Genomic DNA, 13,135 nt, shown 5'->3' on the forward strand with positions numbered 1-13,135 from the left:
CTTTTGAGATTATTTCACAATATGAATAATTAGCTGACTGATTTGCCACTAAAAATCATACAAATCTCAAAGCATATACAGTGCCCTGCACTATTATTAGAACCCCTTGTAAAAATTAGTAAAAAGGGTTAGAAAAAAATCAGTTTGCTGAAAAACTGTCATATTGCACTGCAAAAATGAGAAACATCTGACTTTTAATTCAAAACAAGTTCGTTCAAAGAAAAACAAAGCCTCATCAAGAAATATTTTTAACAAAAACACATGTGCCACAATTGTTGGCACCCTTGGAAATTAGTGTTTCCCATTTAAACTGGATATTGTTAAGTTTATTGGAGTGTATAGGAACTTTCCAGCTGAAATCAATGACTTTCTGATTAACTGGGATACAAATGTGAGGAGACACAGAACCAGATTTCCTTAGCCAACCATCATCGTGGCAAAGAAAAGAGAACACTCAATCCAAATAAGGGAGACGTGTGTTGCCCTTTATAACTCAGGGAATGGTTATATAAAAATAGGTATTTGCCTGAAAATGCCCATTTCTACAGATAAGACAATAATAATAAAGTGGTCATCAACTGGAAATGTGAGAAACTTGCCTGGAAGAGGACCCAAGTTTATTTTTCCTCCACGTACAGTGAGAAGGATGGTAAGAGAGGCAATAATATCTCCAAGGATCACTGTTGGGGAATTGCAAGAAAAAGTAAAATCCTGAGGTTATCAAGGTTCCAGAACCACCATCAGATGACATCTCCATGCCAACAGATTACTTGGAAGGTATGCCACTATCTATCTATCTATCTATCTATCAATATATAAGAAATATAAGCACCCTGGAGTTTGTAAAACATTACTACAACTCTGACTGGAACCGTGTTCTATGGTCTAATGAAACAAAAATTGAACTTTTTGGCAATAAACATGAAAAGTGGGTTTGGTGTAAAAGGATGGCTATAATGAGAAGAACCTTGTCCCACCTGTAAAATATGGTGGATGTTTTGTGATGTTGTGGGGCTGTTTTTCCACCAAAGGCCCTGGAAACATTGTTAAGGTACATGGCATCATGGATTCCATGAAATATCAGGAGATTTTAAATCAAAACCTGGTTGCCTCTGTCAGGAAACTAAAACTGGGTTGTCATTGGATCTTTCAGCAGGATAATGATCCGAAACACATGTCCAAATCAACCCCTGACCTGAACCCTATTGAAAACCTGTGGAGTGAGCTAAAGTGGAGAGTAGACAGGAGAGGGCCTAGGACCCTGGATGATCTGGAAAGATTATGTGAAGAAGAATGGTCTCATGTACTATGCTCTGTATTCTCCAATCTTATAAATGGTTACAAGAGAAGACTCCGTGCTGTTATATTGGCAAAGGGAGGTTGTACAATGTATTAAACGCTGGGGTGCCAACAACTGTGGCACATGTATTTTTCTTAAAAATATTTATTTCTTGATGAGGGCTTTGTTTTTCTTTGAACAAACTTGTTTCAATTAAAAGTCAGATGTTTCTCATTTTTTCAGTGCAAGATGACGGTTCTTCACCAAACAGTGTTTTTTTCTAACCCTTCTTATTAATTTTTACAAGGGGTTTCCAATAATAGTGGAGGGCTCTGTATATAAAAATTGCAGAAACCTTAGATATGTTTGTGGCAGGTGTAGCTGCTTACAATTGGTTAACATTAAGATTTCAGTTAGTCAGTCAGTCATTGTCCAACCCGCTATATCCTAACACAGGGTTATGGGGGTCTGCTGGAGCCAATCCCAGCCAGCACAAGGCACAAGAAAGGAACAAATCCCGGGCAGGGCACCAGTCCACCGCAGGGCACACACACACATGACAATTTAGGATCGCCAATACACCTAACCTGCATGTCTTTGGACTGTGGGAGAAAACTGGAGCACCCGGAGGAAACCCACGCAGACACGGGGAGAACATGCAAACTCCACACAGGGAGGACCCGGGAAGCGAACCCAGGTCTCCTTACTGCGAGGCAGCAGTGCTACCACTGCGCCGCCGTGCTGCCCATTAAGATTGCATTGATATTTAAATCTAAAATAATAAAGTTTTTTATTTGTTCCTGGTGATCTATCCACTGGCTTTGCAAGCCACAGTCTGAAGATCCTTTGAACCCAGCCACAGGGGATGCACAAACCAGTGTGTTTCTTCGTGCCAGTCCCAAGTCCGGTTAAATGGGGAGGGTTATGTCAGGAAGGGCATCCGGTGTAAAATTTTGCCAAATCAATATACGGACAACAATACAAATTTCCATACCGGGTCGGTCGAGCCCCAGGTTAACAACGACAGCCACCAGTACTGTTAGCCAACAGGGTGCTGGCAGAAATTGGACTACTGTTGGCCGAAGAAGAAGAATTAGAAGAAGAGGGGGGAGACATGTAAGGAGGCTGGAGGAGAGGAAGAAAGTAAAGAGAGTGGAACTGAGGGTAGGAACTTTGAATGTTGGCAGTATGACTGGTAAGGGGAGAGAGTTAGCAGATATGATGGAGAGAAGGAAGGTTGATATATTGTGTGTGCAAGAGACTAAATGGAAGGGGAGTAAGGGCAGGTGGATCGGAAGTGGATTCAAATTGTTCTATCATGGTATGGATGGGAGGAGAAATAGGGTAGGGGTTATTCTGAAAGAACAGTGTGTCAAGAGTGTTTTGGAGGTGAAAAGAGTGTCAGGCAGAGTAATGATTATGAAGCTGGAAATTGGAGGTGTGATGATGAATGTTGTTTAGTGCATATGCACCGTAAGTTGGGTGTGCAATGGGTGAGAAAGAAGATTTTTGGAGTGAGTTGGATGAAGTGATGAACAGTGTACCCAAGGGACAGAAAGTGGTGATTGGAGCGGATTTCAATGGACATGTTTGTGAAGGGAACAGTGGAGATGAGGAGGTGATGGGTAGGTATGGTGTCAAGGAGAGGAATGAAGAAGGTCAGAGGATAGTGGATTTTGCCAAAAGGATGGACATGGCTGTGGTGAATACGTATTTTAAGAAAAGGGAGGAACATTGGGTTACGTACAAGAGTGAAGGAAGATGCACACAGGTAGATTACATCCTATGCAGAAAAGTTGGTCTGAAGGAGACTGAAGACTGCAAAGTGGTAGCAGGGGAAAGTGTAGTTATGCGGCATAGGATGGTGGTCTGTAGGATGACGTTGGAGATCAAGAAGAGGAAGAGAGTGAGGGCAGAGCCAAGGATGAAATGGTGGAAGCTGAAAAAAGAAGACTGCAAGGTTGAGTTTAGGGAGGAGGTGAGACAGGCAATGGGTGGCAGTGAAGAGTTACCAGACAGCTGGGAAACTACAGCAGATGTAGTAAGGGTGACAGCAAGAAGGGTGCTTGGCGTAACATCTGGAAAGAGGAAGGAGGAAAAGGAAACCTGGTGGTGGAATGAGGAAATACAGGAGAGTATACAGAGGAAGAGGATGGCAAAGAAGAAGTGGGATAGTCAGAGAGATGCAGAAAGTAGACAAGAGTACAAGGAGATAAGGCACAAGGTGAAGCTAGAGGTGGCAAAGGCTAAAGAAAATGCATATGATGAGTTGTATGAGAGGTTGGACACTAAGGAGGGAGAAAAGGACCTGTACCAATTGGCTAGACAGAGGGACCGAGCTGGGAAAGATGTGCAGCAGGTTAGGGTGATAAAGGATAAAGATGGAAATGTACTCACAAGTGAGGAGAGTGTGTTGAGCAGATGGAAAGAGTACTTTGAGAGGCTGATGAATGAAGAGAACGAGACAGAGAACAGGTTGGATGATGTGGAGATAGTGAATCAGGAAGTGCAACGGATTAGCAAGGAGGAAGTAAGGACAGCTATGAAGAGGATGAAAAATGGAAAGGCCATTGGTCCAGATGACATACGTATGGAAGCATGGAGGTGTTTAGGAGAGATGGCAGTGGAGTTTTTAACCAGATTGTTTAATGGAATCTTGGAAAGTGAGAGGATGCCTGAGGAGTGGAGAAGAAGTGTGCTGGTGCCAATATTTAAGAATAAGGGGGATGTGCAGGACTGTAGTAACTACAGGGGAATAAAATTGATGAGCCACAGCATGATGTTATGGGAAAGAGTAGTGGAAGCTAGGTTAAGAAGTGAGGTTATGATTAGTGAACAGCAGTATGGTTTCATGCCAAGAAAGAGCACCACAGATGCAATATTTGCTCTGAGGATGTTGATGGAGAAGTTTTGAGAAGGCCAGAAGGAGTTGCATTGCGTCTTTGTGGACCCGGAGAAAGCATATGACAAGGTGCCTCAAGAGGAGCTGTGGTATTGTATGAGGAAGTCGGGAGTGGCAGAGAAGTACGTAAGAGTTGTACAGGATATGTATGAGGGAAGTGTGACAGTGGTGAGGTCTGCGGTAGAAGTGACGGATGCATTCAGGTTGGAGGTGGGATGACATCAGGGATCGGCTCTGAGCCCTCTCTTATTTGCAATGGTGATGGACAGGTTGAGACAAGATTAGACAGGAGTCCCTGTGGACTATGATGTTTGCAAATGACATTGTGATCTGTAGCGATAGTAGAGAGCAGGTTGAAGAGACCCTGGAGAGGTCGAGATATCCTCTAGAGAGGAGAGGAATGAAGGTCAGTAGGAACAAGACAGAATACATGTGTGTAAATGAGAGGGAGGTCAGTGGAATGGTGAGGATGCAGGGAGTAGAGTTGGCGAAGGTGGATGAGTTTAAATACTTGGGATCAACAGTACAGAGTAATGGGGATTGTGGAAAAGAGGTGAAAAAGAGAGTGCAGGCAGGGTGGAATGGGTGGAGAAGAGTGTCAGGAGTAATTTGTGACAGACGGGTATCAGCAAGAGTGAAAGGGAAGGTCTACAGGATGGTAGTGAGACCAGCTAAGTTATATGGGTTGGAGATGGTGGCACTGACCAGAAAGCAGGAGACAGAGCTGGAGGTGGCAGAGTTAAAGATGCTAAGATTTGCACTGGGTGTGACGAGGATGGATAGGATTAGAAATTACTACATTAGAGGGTCAGCTCAAGTTGGACGGTTGGGAGACAAAGTCAGAGAGGCGAGATTGCATTGGTTTGGACATGTGCAGAGGAGAGATGCTGGGTATACTGGGAGAAGGATACTAAGAATAGAGCTGCCAGGGAAGAGGAAAAGAGGAATGCCTAAGCGAAGGTTTATGGATGTGGTGAGATAGGACATGCAGGTGATGGGTGTAACAGAACAAGATGCAGAGGACAGAAAGATATTGCAACCCCTAACGGGAGCAGCCGAAAGAAGAAGTCTGAAGATCCTTTGCCTATGACTGTAGATGTATCAAACATGCAAAAGAAACTTAACAACATTAAATCAGCTTGTCATAATTAAACTTTAACCAGTTAATTTCAAATTAAAGTTCATTATAACATGTACACACTAACATGAAATACTTACTGGCTGGTCTCTTACATACTTGACAGTAATAAGATAACAACAACAGACAAGCTGAGCCATAAGGCAAAGCTCTCAATTTACCAGTTGATCTATGTTCCTACCTTCACCTATGGTCATGAGCTATGGGTAGTGACCGAAAGAACGAGATCACGAATACAAGCGGCTGAAATGAGTTTTCTCCGCAGGGTGTCTGGGCTCTCCCTTAAAGATAGGGTGAGAAGCTCAATCATCCGGGAGGGGCTCAGGGTAGAGCCGCTGCTCCTCCGCATCGAGAGGAGTTAGATGAGGTGGCTCGGGCATCTGATCAGGATGCCTCCCTGGTGAGGTGTTCCGGGCACGTCCAACCGGGAGGAGGCCCCGGGGAAGACCCAGGACACGCTGGAGGGACTATGTCTCCCGGCTGGCCTGGGAACACCTTGGGATTCCCCCGGAAGAGCTAGAAGAAGTGGCCGGGGAGAGGGAAGTCTGGGCATCTCTGCTCAAGCTGCTGCCCCCGCGACCCGACCTCAGATAAGTGGAAGAGGATGGATGGACAACAGACAAAAAAAGACACAGAGTACACAAAATACAAACAACGTAACATACACTGACAATATATAAAGACATGTATTTGTCACCTGCGGTGGGTTGGCACCCTGCCCAGAATTGGTTCCTGCCTTGTGCCCTGTGTTGGCTGGGATTGGCTCCAGCAGACCCCCGTGACCCTGTGTTCGGATTCAGCAGGTTGGAAAATGGATGGATGGATGTATTTGTCACAGCTGAGCAAATTTGTGACTTGTGGATAAAACTGTACCTGAGTCTAGTGGTGCGAATGCTGATGGTTCTGTACCATTATGAGAGAAGAAAGGAGGGAGGAAGTGACTGTGTAGGATGGATAAGGTCTTGGTTTGCCATTATAAGGCAGTGTGTGTTATACATGTCCTGAACGGAAGGCAGCTGTGTGCCAGACATATTCTGTTATGTAGGTATTTTTAGTTCTGACCTCAGTGCATGTCCTATCAGGATGATATTCAGCTACTGATTACAAACAACACTGTGCACCAGTATAAATGTGTACAGATGGAGAAGTGCAGACCTCAAACATCTAAGGATAAAAAGGTGTTTGTGAGCTTTATTGGATACAACTGAGATGTGTTGTGCCCACTTCAGATTGTCAGTGATGATCACACTTAGAATTTTTTTTAACTCCCGCTCTATCAACAGCATTCCTGATGTAGTTGGGAATGTGGTCTGCCTTGTGAACTCTATGACCAACCCTTTGTCCTTTCTGAGCTTTGGATGCGATTACTACCCTGGCACCACTATGTCAGAAGGCAAATCTCTTTTGTGTACGCTGTTGCATTACTGCTAGTGTAATGGTTGAGATGGAGCTGTGTTTGCTCAGCACATTACCACGTAGGGTACAGGTGTTGAGGATTAGTGCAGAGAAAGAGATGCCATCATTCAGCATATGCTGGAGTCTCCCATTTATGACGTGCAACGGTTGCTGAAGGCAGCAACCAAGTCTGGGAGCTTGATGATCAACTTTTCTGGTATAGCTGTGTTAAATGCTGAGCTATAGTCTACAAACAATGTGTTGGCTAACGGAACTCGACACGTCTTTTGAGGAACTGTATTATCCTACTGCACTAGCAACATTCGTGATGATTTATATTACCATCAGGCAAAAGATATAGGAGCATCAAAACAAAGACAAATAGACTGAATAACAGTTTCTACCCTGTTGCTATTAGGGCACTGAATGCCACCTAATCACCTCCAATGCAGCAGTACAACAGATGACATATTGTGCAGTAGTGTTTCATGTACAATTAAGGTCTTATGTTGAATGTTTGTGCTCTACCTTATTTCTTCATATCCTTTTGTAATTATATTTATGTATATATTTCGACACCGCTGGGACTGCACCTAATTTCGTTGTACTGTATTTGTTACAATGACAATAAAGATATTCTGATTCTGATTACATAATATAACCACTAGATGTCATAATGCATTCATTCAGTTTTTAAACCCGCCTATGAGGTACAAGAATTCGCACAGGACTTTAAAAAAAAAAGATCTAAAGCCTACATACTAAGTGAAGGCTGGCAGAGACCGATATACCAGTAGGACTTAACACACCCACCTCAGTCTATCAATGTAACAGGTCACACAATACCAACACCCATAACCTACAATCAGATTAACACTTGGTCCATTTCGATGTCTCCCTTTAAATAAATTTACAGGTTACAGCAGTAGACAAAATAGCGTAATAAACACACGTAAAAAAGAGGGGTAACATACTAAAACACTTGAACAATATAAAAAATGATATTTCCTTTATATATGCCGGTTGTACCAAATGCACTTTCTTGATCAGATGCAGTCATTCCTTTGTGTTATTTTTTAACGTCCATTTTTTACCGTAGTAGTTCTACTGAGCACGTTGACTAGCCTAGTAACGACGTATGTTTACTTCGTTCACTCGTTTAAAATAACACTGCACCTGTCACTGTCTCGTCAGTATGGTTTTTTTCTTGACTTTACTGTGTCAGCCAATAGAAAATCACGTGCTACAGTTAACTCGCTTCCCAAAAGAAAGAAGTTTCTCGTCTCCGCGAGACCTACGCCAGTTAAGGAAGTGGAAGCTTCTAGAAATTGAACTTTTTGCAGACGTATGCCTCGGGAACCAATGGAAGTAGAAAGGCGGGTTTTGGGCGTTAGAAACTTGACCAACCAGATCAAACCTGTACTGCACGCTTCCGTTCGCCTGTTGATTGTCGGATACCTTACTGAATCGAAGAGTAGCAGTGTAAAGATAGGTGGGAGATATCTGCGTTTCATCCAATCCGCTTTTTGATTACCGGCAGAAGTAGTGGGCGGAGCGACGCTGAGGTTAGGTCGTCAAATCCCCGCCTACTCTTTATGACCCAATGGGCTAGCAACGAAAAAGGTTTAGTAGATTCTCGAAGCCCTCGTGGTGAAAAGATGGATCAGGTAAGTGAAATAAGCTTTTCGAATTTCTTGTTAATTAATATTTTCAGAGGTTCAATGCATATCCCTGTTGTTTTTTCGACTTTCTTTTTACGGTCTGCTTTTTGTACGGCGTGAACTAAAAGTTCATTATTTTGCAGACACTGAAAGACACACCGGTTGAGGAACCAGGACCTGGTGAAATTTAGCTTAAAACACAAATACGGCACACTTGAACTTGAGAAACTGTTTTTCATTTGGTTCGGGCGTATAGGACAACGATGAAGAATAATCTAATCGCACGTTGTGTACTGCCGAAATAATATGATTAGATCGGATAAAAAGGAGAAAAAAAATCTAGGGGCCTCACACCGGATACGAAAATGTCTTTATTGACCTTTCGTCTACTGAAGTTCGATTGTAAGAGCTTGTCGTTAGTGGCTAAAATCGACTCTTTGAGCCTAGTTATCTGTTATCTCTTATGTTTTTAATTGACGTTTGACAGTACGTTTTGTTAATAGCGCTATATAAATTAAAGATTTGATTGACAGACCTTGTAAGATGATTTTTCCCCAAAGGACTACTCTGAACAATCGTTTTTAAACATCAAACCATTAAAGTAATTATGTTTGAAATTAAGCTAGTTATTTATAAAGTTAAAAAAGGTAATGTTTTGCGAATTCATTTTTGCTTCAGAATCGAGTAGTGCCTTCTTAACTGTAACAGGATTACGGTCTGCGTAAGTCTTAAAAAAATAAAATAATCTGAGCCCTAATGGCATTCTCTAGATCCGCTCTTAGTTGACCGAGGGGCGGCATCCCATACCGGCAAGTCTGCAAGCCTTTAGTGAGGTACAGTGCCAATTTCCCTGTTGTCGTCGTTCCGCTGTGCAGCACGTGCTAAACTGTCCATCTTTCAAAAGTTCGACAAAGTGTTTTTTGTTTATTAACTTGTTTTTTTGGAAGAAGTATAGATCATATATTATCTAAGTAGTTTATATCGTCAGCTTTTTATATATTTTTTATTATTTAAGTAGTTTATAGTTTAAGTCTAGTTTTAAGTGAAATGACAGATTCTTTTTCAGTCTCTTAACGCTTAAAACCTGCTTTACGTTGGTAAAGAAGTCATTATGTCAGCAAGTAACACAAAGTTAAGTATAAATCGGAGCTTTATCCACTTAAGTTGTCTGTTTTATGCAGAACTGTGTGTAGTTCTGTCATTAAGAACAGAAAAAGATTGATAATTTACTGGCTTTTAGCTCAACTCTATGAGAGATCCTCTTAGAATTCAAGATCAAGGAATAAGTTTTCATCTTATTCCTGAAAGTTTACATTTCTGCATTTAAACAGGACAACTTGACGGGGGAAATGAAATAAAAGTTAAATCGAAATGTTTTACATGCAGTTTATTGAAGAAAAACACATCGTGGAACATGTCTTTTTTGTTTTTAAACTGTCCCAACATCCTGCTGTAAATTTGTTGTCTGTAAAGTATGGGTAGTTTAATAAATACACTAACGGGAATATATCTCTGTCTGACTCTCTCTGACTTTAAGAAAAACTAAGGTTATTTGCCCAGGTGATAAAACAATAGTAAAGGAATAACTGATGACTTTTAAATATCAACTTAAGTTTTTAAGTATGTGTGATAGCAATGAATGTATTTAATGAAATGGTTTTTTTTTTTCTGCCTTCCAGTTGCAAATCATTCTCTTCAGCTTTCAGCTTCTTGCTCATTATTTTTTGTTAATCTTCATCCATATATGCAATTCAGATATTTTCAAACTCATGGCAGCTTCATAATTTTCACACTATAAAAAATACCACTTGCAACATGAAACTGATTATAAGGTGTTTTTTTTTTTTTCTTGCCTTCATCTGCAATACAATTCACTTCAGGAATTTGACATTTTTGACATTTGACACTGTGGAAGATTTTGGGTTCACTTCCCGGTTCCTCCCTGTGTGGATAGCGCTTTGAGTACTGAGAAAAGCGCTATATAAATGTAATGAATTATTGTTACAGTAATCCCTCCTCCAGCGCGGGGGTTGCGTTCCAGAGCCACCCGCGAAATAAGAAAATCCGCGAAGTAGAAACCATATGTTTATATGGTTATTTTTATATTGTCATGCTTGGGTCACAGATTTGCGCAGAAACACAGGACGTTGTAGAGAGACAGGAACGTTATTCAAACGCTGCAAACAAACATTTGTCTCTTTTTCAAAAGTTTAAACTGTGCTCCATGACAAGACAGAGATGACAGTTCTGTCTCACAATTAAAAGAATGCAAACATATCTTCCTCTTCAAAGGAAACAGAGAGGAAAGCAAACAAATCAATAGGGCTGTTTGGCTTGCGGTACAAAGCTGTTGAAGGCGGCAGCTCACACCCCCTCCGTCAGGAGCAGAGAGAGAGAGAGAAAAACAAAGTTAAAAATCAATACGTGCCCTTTGAGCTTTTAAGTATGCGAAGCACCGTGCAGCATACTTAAAAGCTGCGCACAGAAGGTAGCAACGTGAAGATAATCTTTCAGCATTTTTAGACGAGCGTCCGTATCGTCTAGGTGTGCGAACAGCCCCCCTGCTCACACCCCCTACGTCAGGATCACAGATAGTCAGCGCAAGAGAGAGAGAGAAAAGTAAGCTGGGTAGCTTCTCAGCCATCTGCCAATAGTGTCCCTTGTATGAAATCAACTGGGCAAACCAACTGAGGAAGCATGTACCAGAAATTAAAAGACCCATTGTCCTCAGAAATCCGTGAACCAGCAAAAAATCCGCGATATATATTTAAATATGCTTACATATAAAATCCGCGAAAGGCGGCGCGCGATATAGCGAGGAATCATTATTATTATTATTATTCACCAAATAGTAACTATTCAAAGTCAGGTTTATGGTGTTTCCTTTTATGAGATTAATGTTTGTGTTAACACATTAAGGAAGAATTAGCTGGTTGTTAAAATTAATGAAAAGTAAAATTTAAAAGACGATTTGATTATATTCAAATGTTAAAATCTATTGAGTTTCTTTTTTGTTCTTTTATATTTGTATTCTCATTTTTGATCAATGCATTGTTTCAGAATTCCTGTCAAAGCAATCGTTTGTGCTATTTTCAATGTACTTCAAATAAGTGATCATACTGTGGGTTTCAACTGCTTATGACTTTGGACTCCTTCAAATTTATCCAGAGAACTGACATTAACTACAGTAATTGCTCATAATTGAAAACTGCGTCTGTCTCTCTTCCACACTACTGAAGTATATGCTGTATGTGTGCTCACTGCATTCATCGCATTTTGTAGTTGTCACATTGGACAATACTTTAACTAAAAGAAAAGTGATGAACACCAAATATTGGGTGCCAGTTTATTTAAAGTAAGGTCTTTTCACAGTTCCACTAATTGTTTGTCTCTGTAGTTCCTGTGCTTTTGGTAATGCATTAAATACTATATGTGTTCTGCCTTGTGCTTCAAAGGAACATTATGAGGTAGCTTGAGGCCTCTTAAGTGACTGACAAAAGTGGAAATTTTACAGTGCTGACTCAGATTTTATAATGGTAATGAGCATAATTTTTCGAAATTTGTAGACTGTCCACAAGTATGGAACCTTTTGGCATTAAATCATATTTAGTTGTTACTGCTGTAGCTGGGTTCACCTATGTGGGGTTTCCCTGTTCTTCTCATATTTCTGGGTCTCCCTACTTCCCTACTGTGGGTTAGGTTAACTGACTTTCAGACTGTTAGTTTGCCTTGTGTCGCAGGGTCTGCTCTATAAAATCAAGGCTTGGATCCTGTCTCTTGCCCAGTGTTGTCCAGCGGTTAAAAGAGGCCCGAAACGTGTGTATGCAACTTTCCACATAAAAGTTGGTATTTATAAAAGAAGACTTGGTGGGAGAATTTTGCATATTTATGGCATCTTTGATCAAGTTGGTAAATGTAGCCAAACCAGCTTAATGATGACTCGCATGTATAATAATTCATGTTATTGAGCCATTATTATAATGTGCATTAACGTGATCAAACCACAGAAGTGATGAATATGATGTTCAGACACCATTTTTCTGAAAGTTAATGCTGTGTGTTTGCAATGAAGAACATTTTTTATAAAGCTTTTCATAAATATATATTGGCTGTCTGTTGTCGCTTCTCAGGATTTGAAACCAATGCAGTCACTTGTTGTTAATAATTATAAAGTAAAAACACAGGTGCGGTTCACTCACTGCATACAGAAAGCTATAAATATACACTCACCAGCCGCTTTATTAGGTACCGTTCAACTGATTGTTTATGCAAATATCTAATCAGCCAATCGCATTGGAAGCAACTCAGTGCTGCTGATAGAGAAGAATGGCCAGACTGGTTTAGACTGATAGGCAACAGTAACTCAAATAACCACTCGTTACAACTGATGTGCAGAAAAGCATCTCTGAACACATAACATGTTAAACCTTAAATTAGATGGGCTACAGCAGCAGGATTCCACACCGGGTGCCACTCCTGTCAGCCAAGAACAGATAGTCTTAGGCTACAATTTGCATAAGCTCACCAAAATTGAACAATGGAAGACTGGAAAAATGTTTCCTGGCGAGTCACTATTTCTGCTGCAACATATGGATGGTATGGTCAGAATTTGGCGTCAACAACACAAAAGCATGGATCCATCCTGCCCTTTATCAATGGTTCAGGCTGTTGGAGGTATAGTGATATGAGGGATGTTTTCTTGGAACGCTTTGGACCCCTTAGTACCAGTTGAGCATTATTTAAGGGTGTACTCACACTAG

General features: G+C 41.1%; 1 protein-coding gene across 1 annotated transcript in view; it reads left to right on the top strand.

The window, feature by feature from the left end:
• Window positions 1–8,276: 8,276 nt before the first annotated feature.
• stip1 (stress-induced phosphoprotein 1) overlaps window positions 8,277–13,135 on the top strand; it is a 54,128-nt gene continuing 49,269 nt past the window's right edge. Inside the window, exon 1 of the mRNA XM_028809662.2 lies at window positions 8,277–8,381. Within this exon, the coding sequence (XP_028665495.2) occupies window positions 8,310–8,381 (72 nt within the window). The 5' untranslated portion in view covers window positions 8,277–8,309. The remainder of the gene's footprint in view (window positions 8,382–13,135) is intronic.

This window comes from Erpetoichthys calabaricus, chromosome 1 (genome assembly GCF_900747795.2).
Source record: "Erpetoichthys calabaricus chromosome 1, fErpCal1.3, whole genome shotgun sequence".
NCBI lineage: Eukaryota > Metazoa > Chordata > Cladistia > Polypteriformes > Polypteridae > Erpetoichthys > Erpetoichthys calabaricus.